At 49.5% G+C, this 21,409-nt stretch overlaps 4 protein-coding genes across 7 annotated transcripts in view; 2 read left to right on the top strand and 2 right to left on the bottom strand.

The window, feature by feature from the left end:
* Positions 1-5,738: 5,738 nt before the first annotated feature.
* PIGZ (phosphatidylinositol glycan anchor biosynthesis class Z) lies at positions 5,739-9,983 on the top strand. Its single transcript, XM_070072316.1, has 2 exons — positions 5,739-5,871; positions 7,793-9,983. Exons 1-2 carry the CDS (start codon positions 5,754-5,756, stop codon positions 9,358-9,360), a joined length of 1,686 nt encoding a protein of 561 aa, XP_069928417.1. The 5' UTR covers positions 5,739-5,753; the 3' UTR covers positions 9,361-9,983.
* A 733-nt stretch (positions 9,984-10,716) lies between these two features.
* NCBP2AS2 (NCBP2 antisense 2 (head to head)) lies at positions 10,717-11,477 on the bottom strand. Its single transcript, XM_051818955.2, has one exon. It carries the CDS (start codon positions 11,371-11,373, stop codon positions 11,074-11,076), a length of 300 nt encoding a protein of 99 aa, XP_051674915.1. The 5' UTR covers positions 11,374-11,477; the 3' UTR covers positions 10,717-11,073.
* Positions 11,478-11,494: 17 nt separating this feature from the next.
* Positions 11,495-20,676, top strand: NCBP2 (nuclear cap binding protein subunit 2). The gene is made up of 4 exons (XM_002716527.5): positions 11,495-11,698; positions 14,380-14,561; positions 19,323-19,461; positions 20,168-20,676. Exons 1-4 carry the CDS (start codon positions 11,621-11,623, stop codon positions 20,237-20,239), a joined length of 471 nt encoding a protein of 156 aa, XP_002716573.1. The 5' UTR covers positions 11,495-11,620; the 3' UTR covers positions 20,240-20,676.
* The window catches only part of SENP5 (SUMO specific peptidase 5), a 52,674-nt gene continuing 44,981 nt past the window's right edge, over positions 13,717-21,409 (bottom strand). For 3 of the 4 annotated variants that reach the window (XM_051818946.2, XM_051818947.2, XM_070072309.1), the window contains exon 10: positions 13,717-14,892. In XM_051818946.2, coding sequence (XP_051674906.2) covers positions 14,764-14,892 — 129 coding nt within the window. In that variant the 3' untranslated portion in view covers positions 13,717-14,763. The remainder of the gene's footprint in view (positions 14,893-21,409) is intronic. The other variant, XM_051818948.2, reaches the window with a different exon arrangement.

Raw genomic sequence — 21,409 nt, 5'->3', positions numbered from 1 at the left:
GGGAACAGGGGCCCAAGGACTTGGGCCATTTTCCACTGCTTTCTCAGGCCATACAGAGAGTTGAATCAGAAGTGGGGCAGCAGGGACTTGAACCAGTGCCCATATTGGGGGGGGAGGTGCCAGTACTGCAGGGAGTCAGCTTTACCTGCTATGCCACAGTGCTGACTCCTGAAATTTTTTATTTTTAAAGATTTATTTATTTGAAAGGCAAAGTTACAGAGAGAGAGAAAGAGAGATCTTTTATCCACTGGTTCACTTCCCAAATGGCCCCAGTGGCCAGGGCTGGGCTAGGCCAAAGCCAGGAGCCAGAGGCTTCACCCAGTTTCTCGCACATGAGTGGCTAGGAACCAGCATCCGTAAGAGATGCAGGCATTGCCGGTGTATGCTTAACCCGTTATGCCACAATGCCAGTTCTGATAGATTTTTTTAAAAGCAGTAAAATAATTCCCAAAAACTGGGGCCGCTGTTGTGGCGTAGCAGGTAAAGCCACCACCTGCAGTGCCGGCATCCCATATAGGTGCCAGTTCAAGTCCCTCCTGCTCAATTGTTGTTGTTGTTTGTTTTGTTTTGTTTTTGACAGGCAGAGTTAGACAGTGAGAGAGACAGAGAGAACGGTCTTCCTTTTTCTGTTGGTTCACACCCCCAAATGGCCGCCACGGCCAGCGTGCTGCGGCCGGCGCTACACTGACCCAAAGCCAGGAGCCAGGTGCTTCCTCCTGGTCTCCCATGTGGGTGCAGGGCCCAAGCACTTGGGCCATCCTCCACTGCCCTCCCAGGCCACAGCAGAGAGCTGGACTGGAAGAGGAGCAGCTGGGACAGAATCTGGCGCCCCAACCGGGACTAGAACCCGGGGTGCCGGCGCCTCAGGCAGAGGATTAGCCTAGTGAGCCGCGGCGCCGGCCTCTGCTGCTCAACTTCTGATCCAGCTCTCTGCTATGGCCTGGGGAAGCAATGGAAGATGGCCCAAGTCTTTGGGTCCCTGCACCCACATGGGAGACCAGAGGAAGTTCCTGGCTCCTGGTTTCAGATAGGCATAGCTTCTACCATTCCAGCCATTTTGGGTGTGAACCAGCAGATGGAAGACCTCTCTCTCTCTCTCTCTCTGCCTCTGACTTTCTGTAACTCTTTCAAATAAATAAATCTAAAAAAAAAAAATTCCCAAAAACTAAAAGGAAGAAAAAAATGAGAAAAGAAACCAACTAAAAAGAATAAAGCCACAGTTGGTATTTTGAAAATACCAACAAAATCAACAAAATTCTAGTGAGAATGATCAAGGAACAAAACCACAAAAGCCAGTGTTCGGAACAGAAATGAGTTAGGAATACAAAACACAAACAGGAAAAATATATTTGCCATGCAATGAGGAATTCCTAAGTAAAGGAACACCACAGGGGCCACCGCTACAGTGCTGGCATCCCAAATGGGTGCTGACTCACCACCCGGCTGTGCAATTCCCATCCAGCTCTCTGCCATGGCCTGGGAGAGCAGTAGAAGATGGCCCAGGTCCTTGAGCCCCTGCACTCACGTGGGAGACTCAAAAGAAGCTCCTGGCTTTGGAGAGGACCAGCTCCGGCCCTTTCGGCCATTTGGGGACTGAATCTATGGATGGAAGACCTCTCTTCTCACCCCACCCCCATCTGTCTCTCTCTCTCTCTCTGCCTCTGCCTCTTCCTCTCTGTAACTCTGCCTTTCAAATAAATAAATAAATCTTTTTTAAAATAAAAAAGGAATTCCAAAGAGGAAACAAATATATTCCCACATTTGAAAAAGTTTCAGCCTCATTAGTAATCAGAGAAATTCATATTAGTGCTCACAAGAGACACAAAATCAACATGTCAGACAACCCCCAGTACAAATGAGCGTGTGAAGCCGTGGGCACTGCAATTCGCAGCAGCTGGCAGGAGCCTCTGGAAACAACTGGGCACCGCTCAGTGATGCTAAGTGTGCGTACTCCATGACTCAGCAGTTCTACTTCTAGGTATACACATCTGGGAACTCTTATATAAGATGTTTATACCAGCATTGTTAGGAAGGGGGGGAGGGGGAAGAACTACGCTAACCTAGCTGAGAAAACCAGTCAGAGGGATAAAAAGGTTTCAGTAATGTTAACCCATATAGCAATGCCATATAGCAATCAAAAGGAACTACAGCTGCAAGTAACAACCTGATGTTAACTTAACAGAATGTCAAATTAAATTAAACAACTTGGTGTTAATTTAAGACAATGTTAAATTAAATAAGCAAGCAATCAATGAGTTACATGAAGGCTTACCAAGTGATCTAAAGTTCAAACACAGGGGGCAGCAATGTTGTATAATAGGTTAAGTCTATGCCTGCGGTGCCTGCATCCCATATGGGTGCTAATACAAGTCCTCACTGCTCCACTTCCAATCCAGCTCCCTGCTAGTGGCCTGGGAAAGTATTGGAGGATGACCCAAGTGCTTGGGCCCCTGCACCCACGTGAGAGACACAGAAGAAGCTCCCGGCTTCAGCCTGGCCCAGGCACAGCTGTTGTGGCCATTTGGGGAGCAAATCAGCAGACAGATCTCTCTCTCTCTTCTCTCCTTCTATCTGATTCTGCCTTTCAAATAAATAAAATCTTAAAAACAACAACAAAAAATAAAGTTCAAACAGTGACACACACCAAATTACTTAGGTAGGGTGTGATGGTCAATTTCCTTTATCAGCTTGGCTAGGCCACAGACCTATTCATTCAAAGGCTGATCTAAGTATTGCTGTGAAGTTGAGAAAAAATCCATCCTCAGCTGACCTGAAGGGAGATCATCCTGGATTTGTGTGGACCTGACCTGATCTGTTGAAGGCCCTTGGTGCACCCCACTGTGGCCTGCAGCCTGACCTTCCTGATGGCTGACCCACACTTCAGACTTGTCTAGCCAGGCAGCCCCCACAAATGCACAAGCCAGTTCCTCACAGTACGTGGTTTTTTTTTTTTTTTGTTGTTGTTGTTGTTTTTTTAATTTTTTGACAGGCAGAGTGGACAGTGAGAGAGAGAGACAGAGAGAAAGGTCTTCCTTTTGCCGTTGGTTCACCCTCCAATGGCCGCCACGGCCGGCGCACTGCGGCCGGCGCACCGCGCTGATCCGATGGCAGGAGCCAGGTGCTTCTCTTGGTCTCCCATGGGGTGCAGGGCCCAAGGCCTTGGGCCATCCTCCACTGCACTCCCTGGCCACAGCAGAGAGCTGGCCTGGAAGAGGGGCAACTGGGACAGAATCCGACGCCCTGACCAGGACTAGAACCTGGTGTGCCGGCGCCGCAAGGCAGAGGATTAGCCTAGTGAGCCGCGGCGCCAGCTTGTACGTGTTCTTAACACGTGTATCTCATACTGGTTCCTTCTGGCTGAACTGTGACATATATATTTGGAGACTGGAAGCGATTCTAGATAAACAGAATCTTAAGGATGAGTTTTCCGATAGGTTCTAGGGTTTTCTGGAATTGATTCTCTAGTCTGCATAGATTTAACAGCACACATGATGGTTTCCATAGGTGAAGGGAACACTGGTGGCCCACAGAGGCATTAGATACACCCAGGCTACCACCTTGGATACTCCAGGCAAGGTTCTGGGTGACCTGGTAACCTGACACTTTGGACCACTCCAGTAAAATGAATGAGCATCTCAAGACCTGGCTGGACGCTCCTCCATGTGCTGAACGAACAGGGAAAGGATGGGCTCAAGGCTTCACATTCTCAGCTCAGGTCATAAAACCACCGAAAGTCTCTAGGCCTATCCTTATCTCCTGTAGCCAGAGGGCTGAGACAGCTGAAAACTAAACCCAGAATCTGGCCCTCCACGTGACTTAATTAGGGTGTACTCTGTGTTCCTGGTGGTGTAGCTATCCACCATTAAGAGTCTGGGCATTTGGGAAGGCAGTGGAGGATGGCCCAAGTGCTTGGGCCCTACACCTGCATGGGAGGCCAGGAGGAAGCACCTAGCTCCTGGCTTCGGATCGGCGCAGCGCTGGCTGTAACGGCCATTTGGGGAGTGAACCAACGGAAGGAAGACCTTCCTCTCTGTCTCTCTCTCTAACTCTGTTAAAAAAAAAAAAAAAAGGAAAAAAAAAGAAAAAGAAAAAAGAGTGTGGGCACTGACTGTGAAGGAATGGGGTCTTGGCCTTGTTGTCTCCTCTCTATGACAGCATCCCGGACAGCACTAGTGACTGAAGGTCAGGCTCTAAAGTGGCTCAGTCAGGAAGTCACCATTTCTGGAGGAGTGCCAAGCAGGTTGTCAGACTTGTTTTCCCACCTCCCAGAGAGGGGACTGAAGTACCATTCAGCATGCAGTGGGCTCAGGTTCTCACCGATCTCTGAGAAGAGGGTTAGAATTTCTATTGCAGGGAGTTAATCAGTTCTCATCAGTTCCCGAGAGGCAGCTTCTAGGGTAGTGGAAGTGGGCTGGAGACAGTGGAGTTGAGTGTAGCTAACTTTTGTAGGGAAATGGGTAGAATCCACTGTGGTTCCCAAGTTTTCATTAGTACCAGAAACCACCTGCCATGCTGGCTGTGGCTAGGAGGTGGTGATCAGGATGGGGCCTGTGAGACCCAGATCTGGGGCATACCCTAGCATCTTAGCAGTCCGAGGTCTCCAGAGAAGCACAAGCAACAGGGAATTTTTTTTTTTTTTTAAGATTTATTTTATTTATTTGAAAGACAGTTACGGGGGCGGGGAGTGTCTTCCATCCTCTGGTTCACTTCCCAAATGGCCACAACAGCCAGAGCCAAGGCAATCTGAAGTCAGGAGCCAGGAGGTTCTTTCGGGTCTCCCACATGGATACAGGGGCCCAAAGAATTGGGCCATTTTCCACTGCTTTCCCAGGCCATAGCAGAGAGCTGGATCAGAAGTGGAGCAGCTGGGACTAGAACCAGTGCTCACATGGGATGCCGGTGCCTCAGGCCAGGGCTTTAACTCGCTGAGCCACAGTGCCAGCCCCAAGAATGTATTGTTTACTATGGGAACTGGCTCATCCAATCACATAGGCCAAGAAGTCCCAGAATCTGCCATGTGCAAGCGGGAGACGCAGGAAAGCGGACTGTCGGAGTCCAAAGCCTCATCAGCAGAGGAGCCCGAGTAACTCCCAGTCCTAGCCCAGAGGCCTGAGAACCTGGGCTGGGGAAGGGAGCCGGGGCTGGCATAAGCCCAGAGTTCCAAGGCCCAAGAGCTAGTTCTGAGGTCTGAAGGCAGAGTTGGGTGCCCCAAATCAAGAAGAGAGCCAGTCCACCCTCTCTGTCTTTTGTTCTGTTGACTGGATAATGCCCGCCCACATTAGTGAGGCCGATATTCTATCCACTCTGGTGTGCATCTCTTCCTGAAACACTACCACAGACACCCCAGAAAAAACGTGTAGCAGCTCTCTATGGCATCTCTTAGCCAAGTCAAGTTCACACATAAAATCAATGCCACAGACCCTTGGCAAACACAATTAGCCAATAGCCCAGGTTATTCAACAGAGGCCTCAGTTTCCCCACTTGTAAAATGGGAATAAGACCTACTGCCCTAGACTGTGGAAACGATGAAGTGAGACATGCATGACAACTGTCTGGCATTTGGCATGAACTTGGTTAAGAAGTAACTATTACCAATTTTCTTGAGTGGCGATCCATTTGGAGTTTGTGCAGACAGCTGGACATCTTGTTCCTGACGCTGTAATAACTAACAAATGTTATCCTCAGCAGGTGCAGATCTGTGGATCCAGAGCTACAGCTCTTGGCTTAATGTGTGGTGACAGTCTGCTCTGAAGATGGCAGCCAGGGGGCTCTGGGGTGGCCTCAGCCTGCTCCGAGTGCTATGGTGTCTCCTCCCGCAGACAGGTTACGTGCACCCTGATGAGTTCTTCCAGTCACCTGAGGTCATGGCAGGTAAAGCTCCCCACGTGCGGCCGAGCTAAAGTGCAGCAGAGCGAAGAACAGAGTGGATGTTCTGGGGGAGGGAGAAGCCCATCTGTGCACACGAGCAGTAGCTGCAGCCCTTCTGTGATAATAACTGGGAAGTGAGGACTTCACGTCTCCTCCCTGAGTGGTAACACTGACCTTTGGGATGACCCTAATAAAACGCCAGCCTCTTTCTGGGTTTCCTGTTGGGATCAACAGTACAGATATTCAAAATCAAAGCTGTGTTGAACTTCTTGGTGGAACAATTTTAGAACTGGGCTTCCCCACCTGTTGTGGGTGTGACCTGGCATGATGAAACTTTTCTTGTGTAGGTTTGAGTGCAGGTGAGGGAACCTAGACCCAGGATACTAGCCTGTTAGAACAGAGCTGCGAGGTGGTACGGCACATTCCATGGGGATGGTTGCCAGCAGCCTTGAGGCTTCTCCAAAGCTGTGGGCTTCCTCCTCATGGCTCTATACAGCTGCTTGAGCTCCAGCTATCAAGCTTAAAAACATGTCTTTCCAGCAACAGAAGAGATGCACATGCCTTTTCTTTCTAAAGTCATATTTTTTGCCCATTTCTACCCTACTGGTAAGAATGTATCATAAAGGAAGCGGAGAAATGTGGTCTTTATACATGGACAAGTGCTCAGAAAAGACAGGAAGAGGGGAGTGGGATTCGTGTAGAGGAGACAGCTACTTCCGCCACAGGACTCAACAGGTACATTTATCTTTTCAGTTGAGTTTCAGCCTCCCTTTGCACTCATTTTTAAAAACCTGAGCTAGTAAGCAGCAGCCAGATTGACCCCAGATTTTGTTTCCTTTTCCCCTTCTGACACACACAGATACAACAGGCCAAAACCCTGGAGGGACTAGCAGAAGCCAAGAGCCTGCCAGGCCTTATAGTCAGCTCCAGACAGCCAGAAAGGCTGTCAAACATGGGATGCTGTGCACTACAGGCCTTGGAGTGGAGTACAGTCTGTGCCCAGCCCTTGCCTCTCAGAGCTCCGGGACATGGGTGCCCAGGGCACGGACCAGGCTTAGGTGGCAAAGATCCTTTAAAATTATCTAAGTACTGCTTTAATACTTTCTTCTTAGGAGAAATTTTAAGAATCTGAAGCAGAACTAAATCGCCTTTACTGTAACCCAGGCTTGTTCATTCCCTGACCCCATTCTCACACCCCCCTCCCCTGGAAAACCACCATTATCATGGAGTTTCTGACTCGGACTTGTAGATCTTTGAGCCCCAAGACAGGGACTACACCCCCTTTCCAGGGTACAGTTCTCCCTGCCCCCTTCACAAGGTGGAGCCTCACTCATCTGGGGTTCCTGCTATTTGCTTCTGTCACTGCAGGCCCAGTCATCACAAACCTAGCCCTTTAAAACGGCACTCAGCTGTCAGTTCCCAGTCCCGTACTGTGGAGTCCAGCCTGGGCACTCTGCTCAAGGTCAAAATCAAGGAATGGGCTGCACTGAGTTCTTGTCTGGAAATTCTGAGGGAAAATGTTTCCATGCTCATTCTTGCTGTTGGCAAAATTATGGTTCCTATTCCCTTGTTCTCAGCTTCCAGAGGTCAGCTACATTCCTTGCCAGTGGCCCCTTCCTTCCTTCAGTCAGCAGTGCCACAGCAAATCTTTCTCAGGCTATGAATCTGATGGCCTCTTCTGCATTCAGCTGAAGACAACGCTGCTTAACGGGATAGGGGGATGAGGGTCAGGAAGAGTTCTTCCATGTCACAGCCAGCACCCCATGGAACATAACCCAATCACAGGACCAAAGTCCATCTGTGCACAGTCCCAGGTTGTGCAATGTGCACACTAGAGGGTGGGAAATCTCAGGTGCCATCCTGGAATACTGCCCACCGCACCCCTGAGCTTGGAACTGGCTCACCTCTGCCTCTCTCTCTGCAGAGGACATCCTGGGCTTACAGGCCACACGGCCCTGGGAGTTTTACCCCAGCAGCTCCTGCCGGACAGTGGTCTTCCCACTGCTGACTTCTGGTTCTACCTTCTGGCTGCTCAGGCTCTGGGAAGAGCTGGGGCTCCGGCCGGGCCGGGTGAGTGGCTATGCACTCCTGGTGGGGCCCCGGCTCCTGCTCACTGCCCTCTCCTTTGCCTTGGATGGGGCCGTGTACCACCTGGCCCCACGGTGGGGGGCAGATCGTTGGAACGCCCTTGTCCTGCTGTCTGGTTCCTACGTCATCCTGGTCTTCTACACAAGGACTTTCTCCAATGCCATCGAGGGACTGCTCTTCACATGCCTGCTGATGCTGGTGCCCCCCAAGGCAGCACGGAGCCACACACTCAAGACGCCTGCTCCAGGTCCTCGGTGGCACAGCTGGCTTCTTGGCAGCATCGTGGCTGCTGGCTTCTTCAATCGGCCCACCTTTCTGGCATTTGCTCTGGTACCCCTCTTCCTCTGGGGCTCTCGGGGAGCCATGAACCCTGGCTTCAAGTCCCTGATCTGGAAGGCCCTGCTGCTGCTCCCAGGGATGGCCCTCACCGCAGTGGTGTTTGTGGCCTCGGACAGCTGGTACTTCTCCAGCCTCTCTAGATCCAGCACCCTGGTGCTTACGCCTGTTAACTTCTTGCACTACAACCTGGATCCCCACAATCTGGCAAGGCATGGCACACACGCGCGGCTCACTCACCTGGCAGTCAACGGTTTCCTGCTCTTTGGGGTACTGCATGCGCAGGCCCTGTGGGCTGCATGGCAACAGCTGCAAGTCTGCCTCCAGGCCTTTGCCCAGGTGGGCCTCTGGAGGAGGCTGGGTGCCCATGGCCTGCTGTCCAGCCCCAGGTCTAGCCTCCTTCTCCTGTACTTCACACCCCTGGCCCTGTTGTCCGCCTTTAGCCATCAGGAGGCTCGGTTCTTGATCCCCCTCCTGGTCCCTGTGGTCCTGCTCTGCAGTCCACGGACACAGCCTGTGCCCTGGAAGGGGGCTCTGGTCCTTTTCAATGCCCTAGGTGCCCTCTTCTTTGGCTGCCTGCATCAGGGGGGCCTGGTGCCCAGCCTGCAGTACCTGGAGCAAGTGGTCCACGCACCTGTGCTCCCGAGCGTGCCCACCCGCTACACACTCCTCTTCACCCACACCTACATGCCCCCCCAACACCTCCTCCACCTCCCAAGCCTGGGCTCTCCCGTGAAGGTGGTAGACATGGGTGGGACTGAGGACTGGGTCCTATGCCAAGCCCTCAACAATCTTACCAGACAACCAGCCTGCCAAGGGGCCGGGGGACCGTGGCTCTGCCGCCTCTTTGTGGTGACCCCTGGCACCACAAGGCGTGCTGTGGAGAAGTGCAGCTTCCCCCTCAAGAATGAGACACTCATATTTCCCCACTTGACCCTGGAGGATCCACCAGCCCTGTCTTCCCTGCTGAGCGGGGCCTGGAGGGACCACCTCAGTCTCCACATCATGGAGCTGGGAGAGAAGCCTGACAACACAGCAGAGCAGCCACTGCCCAGGATTCGGCCATAAAAGGAGCCACCATACCTTCCACATGGGTAGCTGGGCTGGGCTGCTAGTCCACAGGTCTCTTTCAGGATTTCCACCGCTGCCTCTCTAAGGCACAGCTGTTGGGTGTGCGGCCTTCTTGGTGAGCTGGCACTTCTCTCTCGGAGAACAAAGACCTGATGAGTCATGGTCCTGGTGTCAAGGTCTCCAAAGGATCCTGATGTGAATATGGCACCCGCTGTCTGCACCTGCCCTAGTCCTTCGGGCCACCATGATGTTTTAAATACGTAATAGTGCCTGGTTGTGAAGACAGGAACTACTAATGACAGATAGCTCTTTGGCTTCCTAAGTCAATCTGGCCTGTCGGATCCCAGGAGGGCAATGTGGTGACACAGAGAACAGGAGGCTCGGACTCAGGGGCGCCCTCTAGTCCCAGACCTGCCACTCACAGACCGTGTGACCTTGACAAAGCCCCTTTGGCTCAGAACACAGGAGGCCAGAGAATCTCTGCAGAATGTGTCAGCTAATTTTGTCATTCCTGGACTCCACAGCACACGTCCCCTGGCTTAATAGGCATCTCTCCCACAAAGCCCTTTAAGAATGCAAGTGGGAGTGGCAATGCATCTAATGGCACCTTGGTACCTGCTGTCTCTGTGTTCGGTTATTATCCAAACGAGTTATTCTGGAAGTTTTCTCCCCTCTCCTACTCCTGTTCCTAAGCCCTCCGGCCATTGCTGCACCTTGCCCTGCAGGCTCACTCTCGAAGAGGAGGGAGCCCAGGTGTTCTCCCACCTCAGCGATGTCACTCAGGTCCTTCCAACCTGCCCCGTGGGAACACAGTTGGAATCTATGATGCTTGGTCAGTACCGGTTACATTTAAAGGCTTCACGCTTCCTAGACGGAATGATTAATTGTGTAGCCTAAGTAGAGCCCATCAGACACCCAATCAAGAGCCGGAAATGACAGGGCACTTCTGTACACAATTTGCATCCTAATTGTAGGTCCGTTAGCTGGACCAGTGGTTTGTATCCCAGACCCACAAAAGTGAACAGGAATCCCGGTAGTCTTAATGCCTGGTGGTGACGGCGGTGGAGGAAGACAGGCACTGGGGCAGGGTAGATGCTGTGGAGAGTGGTGATTACGGATTTAGGCCCCGGAGTCAAATGCCTGTACTCACATTCCGCTCTGTAAGGCTCTGGGCAACGTAAGAAGTAATATCCACTTCCTCCCACGAACGCGCTGTAAAGAGTTAAGTGTGATAACCCACACTGAGAGCAATTAGCAAGCGCCAGCCCAGAATAAGCACTCACTGTGTGTGCCGGCCTACAGCGCCCAGGCCTCCCAATCCACCTGGTCTGAGAAGCACCACACTCACGCCGGTTAATCAGCTCACGCATTTAATCAGAGGATTTCGGCAGCTGCAGGGCCGTGTTTCCATCCATGATCTTCCCCGCATATCTAGCCCGAGTTCTTGTCCCATTTGTAGAGGGCAGGCTCCCTTTCTGGCTGCGTCCCGGGGCAGCCCCTCAGGCTTCGGGGTCTTTGGCCACACGGAGCTCTGCCCGTCACAGGGCTTCAACGAGGAGGTCCGTTCGGCCTGGGCTCTTCGTAGTGGGACGTCTGCAGGCCGGAAATCTGAGTCAGGGTTTCGAAGCTGTGCCCAGTTCCCGGGATGACTCCTCAGCGCCGAAGCCACTGTACAGTCCCGAAGCGAAAGTAGGCGACCTCGGCCCGGGCTCAAGGGTTTGCGCCTGGACCCCTCTGGCTCCCCGGTGGTGTCCCCGGGCGATCCCGGAGGCCACGGCGTAGTTCCTGTGTGAAGGCGTCTCGGAATCGCGCGGCGCGACGACCCAGCGAGCCGGCGGGCCCCGCCGCGAGGCCCCGCAGACGGCGGGCCGCGTCCTGGCCGCGCAGCTGGGCCTGCAGCAGCGCGAAGGCCGTAAGCTGCGCCGCACGCCGGATGGGCCGAGACTCGGCCAGCCGCTCCACCAGCTGCGGGCTGTGCAGCAACACAGCCAGCAGCCGCCGAAGAACCATCCTCGTGAGAGCGTCCCGGAACCAAGAGCACGCCTCCCTCGTCCCCGGACCGGCGGCGCTGGGCCGCGGACTGTGTCCGCCTCCGCGCCGTCTGATGACGACACTGCCGCGCTCGGATTGGTCTGGAGACTCCCACTGTGCGCCGCGTCCGCGCGTTTCCGTTTCCGCCGCCGCCGCTGCTGCCGCGCCGCCGCCCCAGTCCGGTTGTTCTCGGGAGTCGGCGCGTCGTTGTGCAGCTGTGTGAGCTATGTCGGGAGGCCTTCTGAAGGCGCTGCGCAGTGACTCCTACGTGGAGCTGAGCCAGTACCGGGACCAGCACTTCCGGGTGAGGGAGCCCGGGCCGCGCGACGGGCAGACCCTTGAGCCAGGACGCTGAGAAACGGTTTGCTCTTGCACATTTCTGCTGCCCCGAAACGGGCCATGGGTCCCCGGTGCCTGCTGGGGAGGCAGCGATGTTGGAGGGGACCCCACTCTGTTTCCGAGAGAGAGAGTTTGAGATTCGCTTTCCCGTTGCCTTGCAGCCGCTCCTCGTGCGCGGCCGGCGCAGAGGGCTCGAGCGGCGTCGTCAGCGCTGGCTGCTGTTCCTGCAGGCCGTGCGTCGGGAAAGTGACTTGTGATGAGGGGAGAGACTTTTTCATTGCTGGAGCGTGTGGAGGCGCCTTTCTGACACACATACCGTCCCCCGTCGGTCCCCCCCCCCCCCCGGTCTTAAATAATCGGCCAGTGTTCTTTGACGCTTCGGATCCTTTTTAAAATTTTTTGTTAGTGGCTCTAACTGGTGGGTGGGCGACACAAAATTGAGTCCTGTCTCTAACGTCGGGGAGAGTTCGGAGTGGGGTGGCAGATCGACCACCTAGAGGATGCCCGCGTGTTTAGATGGAAGAATGCTGGATTTCAGAAGGGGGGTTTTAGGCTGTATTACAACATACTTTGGGGAAAGGGGGCAGCTGCAGATACTTAGAGATGGGCTTTCCCGGTGACAGCGGGGATGGCCAGAGGTTGCGGCAGAGCAGCACTCATAACCTAATTACTAGGGAAACTATTGAACACCGTGTCGCAGTGTTTCGTGTTCCGTTAGGCGAGCTGGGGAGTGGGGGAGGCTGTTGCAGGCATTTGGGGAGTGAACCAGACTGCTTCTTTAAAAATCAGTGTATATTATTACATAGTCCAATTGGTTTCCTATTTGAGAAATTGGTTCACTCCCCAAATGCCTGGGAGACAGGAACTCAGTGACTTGAGGCCTCACCCATTGCTTCCAAGGGTGAGTATTAGCAGGAAGCCGGAATCAGAAGCGTAGCTAGGGCTTGAGCCCAGGCAGTCTGACCAGGATGTGGGTGTCCTAACTGCTGTGCCAAACACCAGCCCTCAGTTTTCTTGTGGTGTGAGTTTAGATGGTTTCGCTATTTCTCTAATTACCACTGAATGCGATCACATAAAACTGTTGTTCTAAGTAATGCGCTATAGAGCATTCAGGGACAGCTTATGCAGAGTGATTCTTGGAGTGAAGAGAACTGATCAGCACTACATGTAGAGCAGTGACTGAAGAAGTGAGGGCCACTGGAACAGTGCCCTGTGCGTGCTGGTGTGGATCTACTCATGGCCCTACAAGCTGGAATGCCACTGGTGTGGTTATCTTGGACTCTTAAGCTAGATCAGAGCGGCGGGAGAGTAAGTCAGCTGATGGGCCTCATATTTAATCACATGTATCCTTCCCAGTATGGAGGCTAGAAGGTCCAAAACAGCCATATATGGGTTTCTTTCTTAAAAAAAAAAAAAAAAGATTTATTTGAGAGGGAGAGATAGAGAAAAAGGTCTTCCATCCGCTGGTTCACTTTCCAAATAGTCGCAACAGCTGGAGCACAGCTGATCCTTCCTCCAGGTCTCCCACGGGGGTGCAGGGGCCCAAGCACGCAGGCTGTCTTCTGTAGCTTTCCCAAGCCATTAGCCAAGACCTGGATTGGAAGAGGAGCAGCTGGGATACAAACCAGCGCCCTTATGGGATGCCAGCACTGTAGGTGGAGACAGCCTATTACACCACAATGCCAGCACCCAAGATACTGGTTTCTGTGAAGGCATCATGTCTAGTCCATGATGAGCCATCTTGTCCCCAGGGATTGTCAGGTGTCTTGGTTAAAGCCAATTATATATTCCTGTCTCTGGTTTATCTTCCAAGTCAGGAACCTCACTAAGAAGATCTTTTTAGTCATCATTATCTTTTTTCCTGAACTCTGACCTTGTAAGTCATCTAAGCCATTGTTGCTTTGACAGTTTTATAAGGGAAACTTGATCTTTGAAAATCCATTTTTCTCTACAGAGAGAAGGGCCCTTCCTTATATACTGGGATTTTTCTTTTTTTTAAGATTTATTTATTTACTTGAAGAGTTACAGAGAGGCAGAGAGAGAGAGGTCTTCCATCCGCTGGTTCACTCCCCAGATGGAAGCACAGCTGGAGCTGCACCAATCCAAAGCCAGGAGCTTCATCCAGGTCTCCCACATGGGTGCAGGGGCCCAAGAACTTGAGCCACCTTCTACTGCTTTCCCAGGCCACAGCAGAGAGCTGAATTGGAAGTGAAGCAGCCAGGACTCGAACCAGTACCCATATGGGATGCTGGCACTGCAGGCAGCAGCTTTACCCACTACGCCACAGGACTGGCCCCTATACTGGAATTTAAACTTGGGCCATTAGAGAAAGATCCAATGCTGAGTATATGGAGTGTGAAAGAAAAAGGCACACTGCTTGTCTGGCAGTCTAATGCAGGAATGGAAAGGTGGCATGCACAGTGTCATTATTGTGAGCCTAACCCTCCCCTCCTGGACCTTGCTTAAGTGCTTTACAGAATTTGAATTCCCCCTCTTATTGGCAAGTTTTTGTGGTGGATTGGAATGATAAGGGAATTTTATTTCCAAATCAGAACTAATGTTTTATTGTACTTGGAGATACTATTTAAGCAAGGCTCTCTTTAAGTAAGTTGTATTGTTTAACTCTGTCTCTATTTGAAATTCTAGGGTGACAATGAAGAACAAGAAAAATTACTGAAGAAAAGCTGTACATTATATGTTGGAAATCTTTCCTTTTACACAACTGAAGAACAAATTTATGAACTCTTCAGTAAAAGTGGTGACATAAAGAAAATTATTATGGGTCTGGATAAAGTGAAAAAAACAGCATGTGGATTTTGTTTTGTGGAGTATCCTTCCTGTGTTATCTAATGTAGCTGTTGAACTAGGATAGAGCCGAGAGTGGCTGGCTGCCTGTTATTTAAAAACTGAGGGGGCAGGCACTTGATGCAGCAGTTAAAGCCCCTGCTTAGGATGCCCACATCCCATACTGGAATGCCTGGTTCAAGTCCACCTTACTGTTGTGCACACTGGGAGGAAGCAGGTGATGGCTTAAATGCCTAGGTCTTTGCCGCTCACATGGGAACACCCGGAATTAATTCCGGGTTCCTGGTTTTGACCTGGCCCTGGCTCACCAGTTGCAGGCATTTGAGTCAGTGGATGGAGTGTGTCTGTCTCTGCCTGAAAATAAATACAAAAATTTTAAGTGAGGCTATTGAGCAGTCATCACTACCTCTTTTTCTTTCTGTGTCTATACCCCTATGTTCTGAAAGTTGGTTATACTTAAATTCTACTCTGAAATCCATGCTTTATGGTTGATTCTTTAAGAAAACATTCCAAGTTGGGCCCTGTGCCACAGCAGGGCAAGCTGCTATTTGACATACCTGCATCACATATTGGAGTGGCCAGTGTGAATACTGGCCTGATTCCTGCTAATGTACCTGGGAAGGAGGCAGATGATGGCACAAGTACTTGAGTGCCCGCCACCCATGTGGGAAACCCAGATGGAGTTGACTGTTGCCTGGCCCAGCCCTGGATGTCAGGGGTATTTGAGGAGTGAACCAGTGGATGGAAGATAGATCTTTTTCACTCTGCCTTTCAAGTAAACAAATCTTTAAATTAAAAAAAATTTTAAGTATATGAGGATACTTCAAAGTTTGTTGAAAATGGGATTAAAGGATAAGGTTATTTTGGTGGAAAGCTTTTTAAATTTTATATTATTCGAGAGACAGAGCCCCTGTCTCCTCACACGCCTGCAACAGGTGATGCTAGACTAGGTGGTAGCCAGGAGCCAAGAACTCAGTTTAAGTTGCCCATGTGATTGTCAGGAACCCAACTACTTAACCATTAGCTGCTGCCTCCCAAGGTGTGCATTAGCAAGACACTGGAATCAGGAGTGGAGCCAGGACTTAACACCAGGCAATACAAGATGCAGGTGTCCCAAGTAGCATCATAATGGCTAGGCCAAACATGTGCCCCTGATACAAAAAAATTTGAAATATATATATGTATATACATATATATGGGGTTTTCAGAAGTTTTGGAAAGTGCATTTTATTGAAAAACTGCATGGTTTTCAACTTTTTTTTTTTTTACAGCAAAATAAACTTACCCTTAATTCCATGTAATGTGAACTTTTTGAAGTACTCTTGTGCCTTTGGTGTTTTAAAGTCCAGAAGTTGTATTGAAAATAAAATCCCCATGCTGTTCTAAACCTGTATTTCCTTTCTCTAGAGGCAGAAGGTACCAGTTTCTTGGATGTCTTCTAGAAACAATCCCATGGCTGTGTGGTAGCTTACTGCATGTGCATATAGACTTCCATGTCGGCACATACAGGCCTCTTTTTAAAATGGCTGTATAAAATTTCATTATGTAGGCATGCATAGGTTTCACAAGTAAAAAGAAAACTATATTTATTTGTGATCATTAATTTTTTTTGATACCCAGTAAATACTGCCATCCTAGTTTTAAGCTAACATTACTTAATATTAACGATAGTTTATTATTGCTTAATTTATTACTGATTTTTTGGAAATTTTCTATCTGATCTAATGTCTTTTTTTTTTTTTTTAAAGATTTATTTGAGAGGCAGAGCAATAGAGAGGGAGAAACAGAGCAGTCTTCCATCTGCTGGTTCACTCAGATGGATGCAATGGCTGGAGCTGGGCCAGGCTGAAATGAGGAGCCAGGAACTTCCGAGTCTCCCCTTATGGGTGCAGGGGCCCAAGCACTTGGGTGATCTGCTGCTTTCCCAGGCACTAGCAGTGAGCTGGATTGAAAACAGGGCTGTCAGGACTCCAATCAACACTGATACGGGATGCAGGAATCAACCCACTGTGCCATAATGCCAGCTCCCTTATGTCTTTTAAACCTTTTTCTGTGCCTTGAATTATGTTTATTTTGGTTGTATTGTTGCTGTAATTTTTTTAAAAAAAGATTTACTTATCTGAAAGGCAGAATTAGAGGGAGAAACCTAGAGAGATCTTCCATCCACTGGTTTATTCCCCAAATGGCTTCAATGGCCAGGCAGAAGCCAGGAATCAAGAACTTTATCTGGGTCCTCCATATGAGTGGCACAGGCCAGAGTACTTGAGCCATCATCTCCTGCCTCCCAGGGTATGTCAGCAGGAAGCTGGAGTGGAAACAGAGTAGCTGGGACTCAAACTGGTACTCCAACATGGGATGTGGCCGCCTCAAGTGGCAGTTTGACCCACTGTGGTACTGTACTTGCCCCAAAGCTGGTTCTTTGGACCCCAGACAGGGCTTCCTGTGAAGGTGATGACATGCTTTTGGAGTATGTGAGTTTCTGAGAAGCCAGAAGGAAAAGAGATTTTCTTATGGCCTACTAACATCAGAGATGATAGTTCATCCAAATACCTCATTCAGAACCCTAAGGTGCCAGCATCCCATATGAACAAAAGTTTTTGTCCCAGCGGTTCCACTTCCAATCCAGTTCCCTGCTAATGTGCCTGGGAAAGCAGCTGAAGATGGCCTAAGTGCCTGGGCCCCTGTACCCACATGGGAAACCTGGAAGAAGCTCCTGGATTCGGATTGGCCCAGCTCTGGCCCTTGCAGCCATTTGGGAAGTGAACCAGCAGATAGAAGACCCCTCTCTCTGCCTCTCCTCTGTAACTGACTTTCAAATAAATAAATAATGAATCCTTAAACACATTTTTATTTATTTGATTAAATGTTCCTTCCTACATATTTAAAAGAAGCTTAATTAAACTATACAGTATCATTTCTTACTCAATTTTGAATTAAGAGCCTCCTGTGATTGCTGTCTAATCTTGTGCCAGTTTCATCTATTAGCACTCTTCCACTGGCTTTTGTTGAGTCCCTAGTTGGCTGATGGGCTCTTCTATTTGTTGGGTGTATGCTTCCTTCTTGTCATTTCAATGAGGCCTCTAGGAAGAAAGGAGAAACCTCCTTCCATTCTTCCTTCAGACGGAAGGGACCAGACTGCCCACGCATACCAATGGGCATAAAATAGTTCTCTGGGGACAGGGAGGAGAGACAAAAGTCCATGTGGCAGCTCGTCATTCTGACAGCCAGAGTGAGTGTTTTTGCAGATTAACCTGCAAAGTTAAAGATCAACAGTCAGTGGCAAATGCTCAGGAGATGTTACTGCCAGCTGCTTTTCTGTCCTAACATTCGTTTCAGTCATTCATCAAAAGTTAGAGAGTGACTGCTACGTACTAGTCTTGTCTCAGTGAGTGTTAGATACGGAAATTTCACCAACTAGTTCCTGCCCTATGTAATAAAAGATGGGAGAAAAATATAGATCAGCATTTCCCAAACCCACAAACATGTAACTGGTTACACAGATTTTTCAAAATACTATCTCGGTGGGTATTGTGCAGTGGGTTAAGCTTCTGCATGGGATTCGCATATCCTGTATCAGTGCCTAGGTTTGAATCCTAGCTCTGCTTCGGTCCGGAATACTGCTAGTCCACACCCTGGGAACAGCAAATGAGGCTCAAGTATTCAAGAGCCAGGAAGTCTCTGCTGTCCGAGTGGATGACTCCGATGGGATTCACCTGGCTTCTATCTGGCTTAACCCTGGCTGTGGGGAACATCTGGGGAGCAAACCAGCTGATGGAAGATCTCTTTCTCTGCTTTTCAAATAACAGTAAATGAAAAGAAATACCCTCCCAAGTAGAGCTGATTAAAAAGGTTTGAGGGCTGCTAACCTAGCTTGTACTTTGAGTCTTTGTAGTGAAATGTAATGAGTTCCATGTGTACTGTAACCTCCTTTTAAATACACTATGTCCAATTTCATTGTTCCTTGGGTAAGCAGTATGTGATTTATGGTCGAAACCTGCGCTGAATATATTTTGTTTTACAAATAAAGACAGGAACAGTGGGACCAAATTTTTTTTAAAAATTTATTTGAAAAAGTTAGCAGAGAGAGGTCTTCCATTTGCTGGTCACTCCCCAAATGACCGCAGGCCAGAGAGAAGCCAGGTGAATCCCTTCGGAGTCATCCACTTGGGTAGCAGAGACTTCCTAGCTCTTGAATACTTGAGCCTCATCTGCTGTTCCCAGGGTGTGGGCTAACAGTAACCCAGACCAGAAGCAGAGCTGGTGTTCAAACTCAGGGACTGATACAGGATATATGTGAATCCCAAGCAGAAGCTTAACCCACTGCACAACACCCACTGAGATAGTACTCTTAAAAATCTCTATAAGCAGGTTTCCCACGTAGGTGCAGGGGCCCAAGGATTTGGGTCATCTGCTGTTGCTTTCCCAGGCACAGTAGCAGGGAGCTGGATTGGAAGTAGAGCAGCTGGGACTCGACTCGGTGCTCATATGGGATGTGGGCACTGCAGGCAGTGGCTTTACACACTACACCACAGTGCTGTCCCCAGGACCAAATAATTTAATGAGTATCTAAGGAATTATTATTAACGTAGCCATGGTAAGTGTCATATTTAACTCCGTACGTGCATCTGGACCAATCTCAAAACTGCAAGCTGCGTTGTCTACACTGTCTAGTTGGATTCGCTTTTGTACTTTTTCCTTAACAACTCTGTTTTATTTAGATGTTGCTTCCTGTATTTCCAAATATTTAGAGAAATGTTAGTATTCCTTAATACTTAACACTTAAGATACTATTCAAGAGCAGATGCAGAAAATGCCATGCGGTACATAAATGGGACTCGTCTGGATGACCGGATCATTCGTACAGACTGGGATGCAGGCTTTAAGGAGGGCAGGCAGTATGGACGTGGTCGCTCCGGGGGCCAGGTATGCAGCAAGGGTCTCTGGGCTCAGCCTTTGCCTGACATTCCAGTCCTAATGACAGTTGTTTTATCAATATCTACTCTTGTAAATGATTTGCCTATAACTTTGGCAGAAACCTCCCATTTGTTTTGCAAAATTTGTTTAAACCTTGAAATGGTATATTCTGAGCATTTCCACAAGCCCCTATCTCCTGCTAGGGGCTAGGTACTTTATAACTGCAAGAGTGCCTACAACAAGAGCAAAGTGTACTAAAACCAGTTTTTAAAAGTTGCATCACAGGGCCTGCGCCTCAGCTCACTAGGCTAATCCTCCGCCTGCGGCGCCGGCACACTGGGTTCTAGTCCCGGTTGCCCCTCTTCCAGGCCAGCTCTTTGCTGTGCCCGGGAGTGCAGTGGAGGATGGCCCAAGTGCTTGGGCCCTGCACCCCATGGGAGACCAGGAGAAGCACCTGGCTTCGGATCAGCGCAGTGCGCTGGCCGCGGCGCGCCAGCCGCAGCGGCCATTGGAGGGTGAACCAACGGCTAAAGGAAGACCTTTCTCTCTGTCCACTCTGTCCAAAAAAAAAAAAAAAAAAAAAATTGCATCACAAATGTCCCACATGAATGTTCCCACTATGGCATCTGAAAAAGTTCCTGTGAAATGTTAGCGGGAGGCACCTTTGTTACACTGGTATTCTCTATACTGTAACTTAGTATTCTTTTTGATTAAGGTGCGAGATGAGTATCGGCAGGACTATGATGCTGGGAGAGGAGGATATGGCAAACTGGCACAAAACCAGTGAGCAGCGAGAGCCCCATCAGGAAAACTCTTGCCTGTTCAAGAACATTACCCAGGGTCTGCAAATCAGCCTTTTTTACCAAGCTTCGATCAGTGTCTACAGAGCTTGAAGCCCTTCAGTTCTCCTCTGAAGATTATTAAAGGACAGAACCAAAAGAATGCCTTTAATTCTAGCCTTGGAATCTTGGCCACGTGTCAAGGTTACCAGAGTGATTTTGTTACCAGGTCAAAAATTGTGTTTCCTGGCAAGAGACTGAATCTGAAAAGTTGATTAATCTGTCCGCCAAAACACACTTATTTTAGGAAGATTAGAGAAATCTAAAAATTGTTTTACCATGTTTGAGTCAAAGTAGGTTCATGATCCACATTGGGGCCTGGAATGATTGGTTATTTTTTATTGTTAAGTCTGCATGTTTAATAAATGGAGTTTTGTATGTTGCATAGCTTTGTTCTTAGAAACAGGTGTTTGACAACTGAATTTGTCTCTGAAGGCAAACTTACAGGTCAACTGAGCATCCTCAGTAGTTGGTGCAAAAAGTTAGCCTTGGATAGTTCAAGGAGACACCACTTGTTTCCGTGTATCAGGAAATTAGGTACAGAACTCACTGTATTATTCAGAAGATACAACTAAAGGTAAAAAAAGGCCAAAGTTTGGGGGGGGCATTGTGCAGCAGGTTAAGCTGCTGCTTGGGATGCCTGCATCACATATCACAGAGCATGGAATGGAGTCCAGCTTCCTGCTAATGCACCTGGGAGCCTGCAGACAATGACCCAACTACTGTGGTTTCTGCCACCCACATATTCCTGGTTTTAGCCTGGTCCCACCCCTGGCTGTGGGCATTTGGAGAGTGAACCAGTAGACGGAACACCTCTCTGTCTTTCCCTATCACTCTGCCTTTCTAATAAGTCTTTAAAAAGAAACAATTTTAAAATGAAACAAAAATGCAAAAGCAAGAGTTTATAATACAGAGAATCTCAAATACTCTATGGGGTGGGAGTGTGGACAGTCTCAGAAGTGGAAGGAAACCTCAAGAGTTGTTTTGGGGCCTGCATTGTGGAACAGCAGTTAAGCTACTGTCTATGACGCCAGCATCCCATATGGGTGTCCGTTTGAGTCCCAGCTGCTCCACTGTCAGCTTCCTGCTAATGCACCTGGGAAAGCACTCGAAGACGG

The sequence above is a fragment of the Oryctolagus cuniculus genome, chromosome 4 (assembly GCF_964237555.1).
Source record: "Oryctolagus cuniculus chromosome 4, mOryCun1.1, whole genome shotgun sequence".
NCBI classification, from domain to species: domain Eukaryota; kingdom Metazoa; phylum Chordata; class Mammalia; order Lagomorpha; family Leporidae; genus Oryctolagus; species Oryctolagus cuniculus.
Note: the sequence above shows the minus strand (reverse complement) of the source record. Positions and strands in the feature narration are given on the sequence as shown.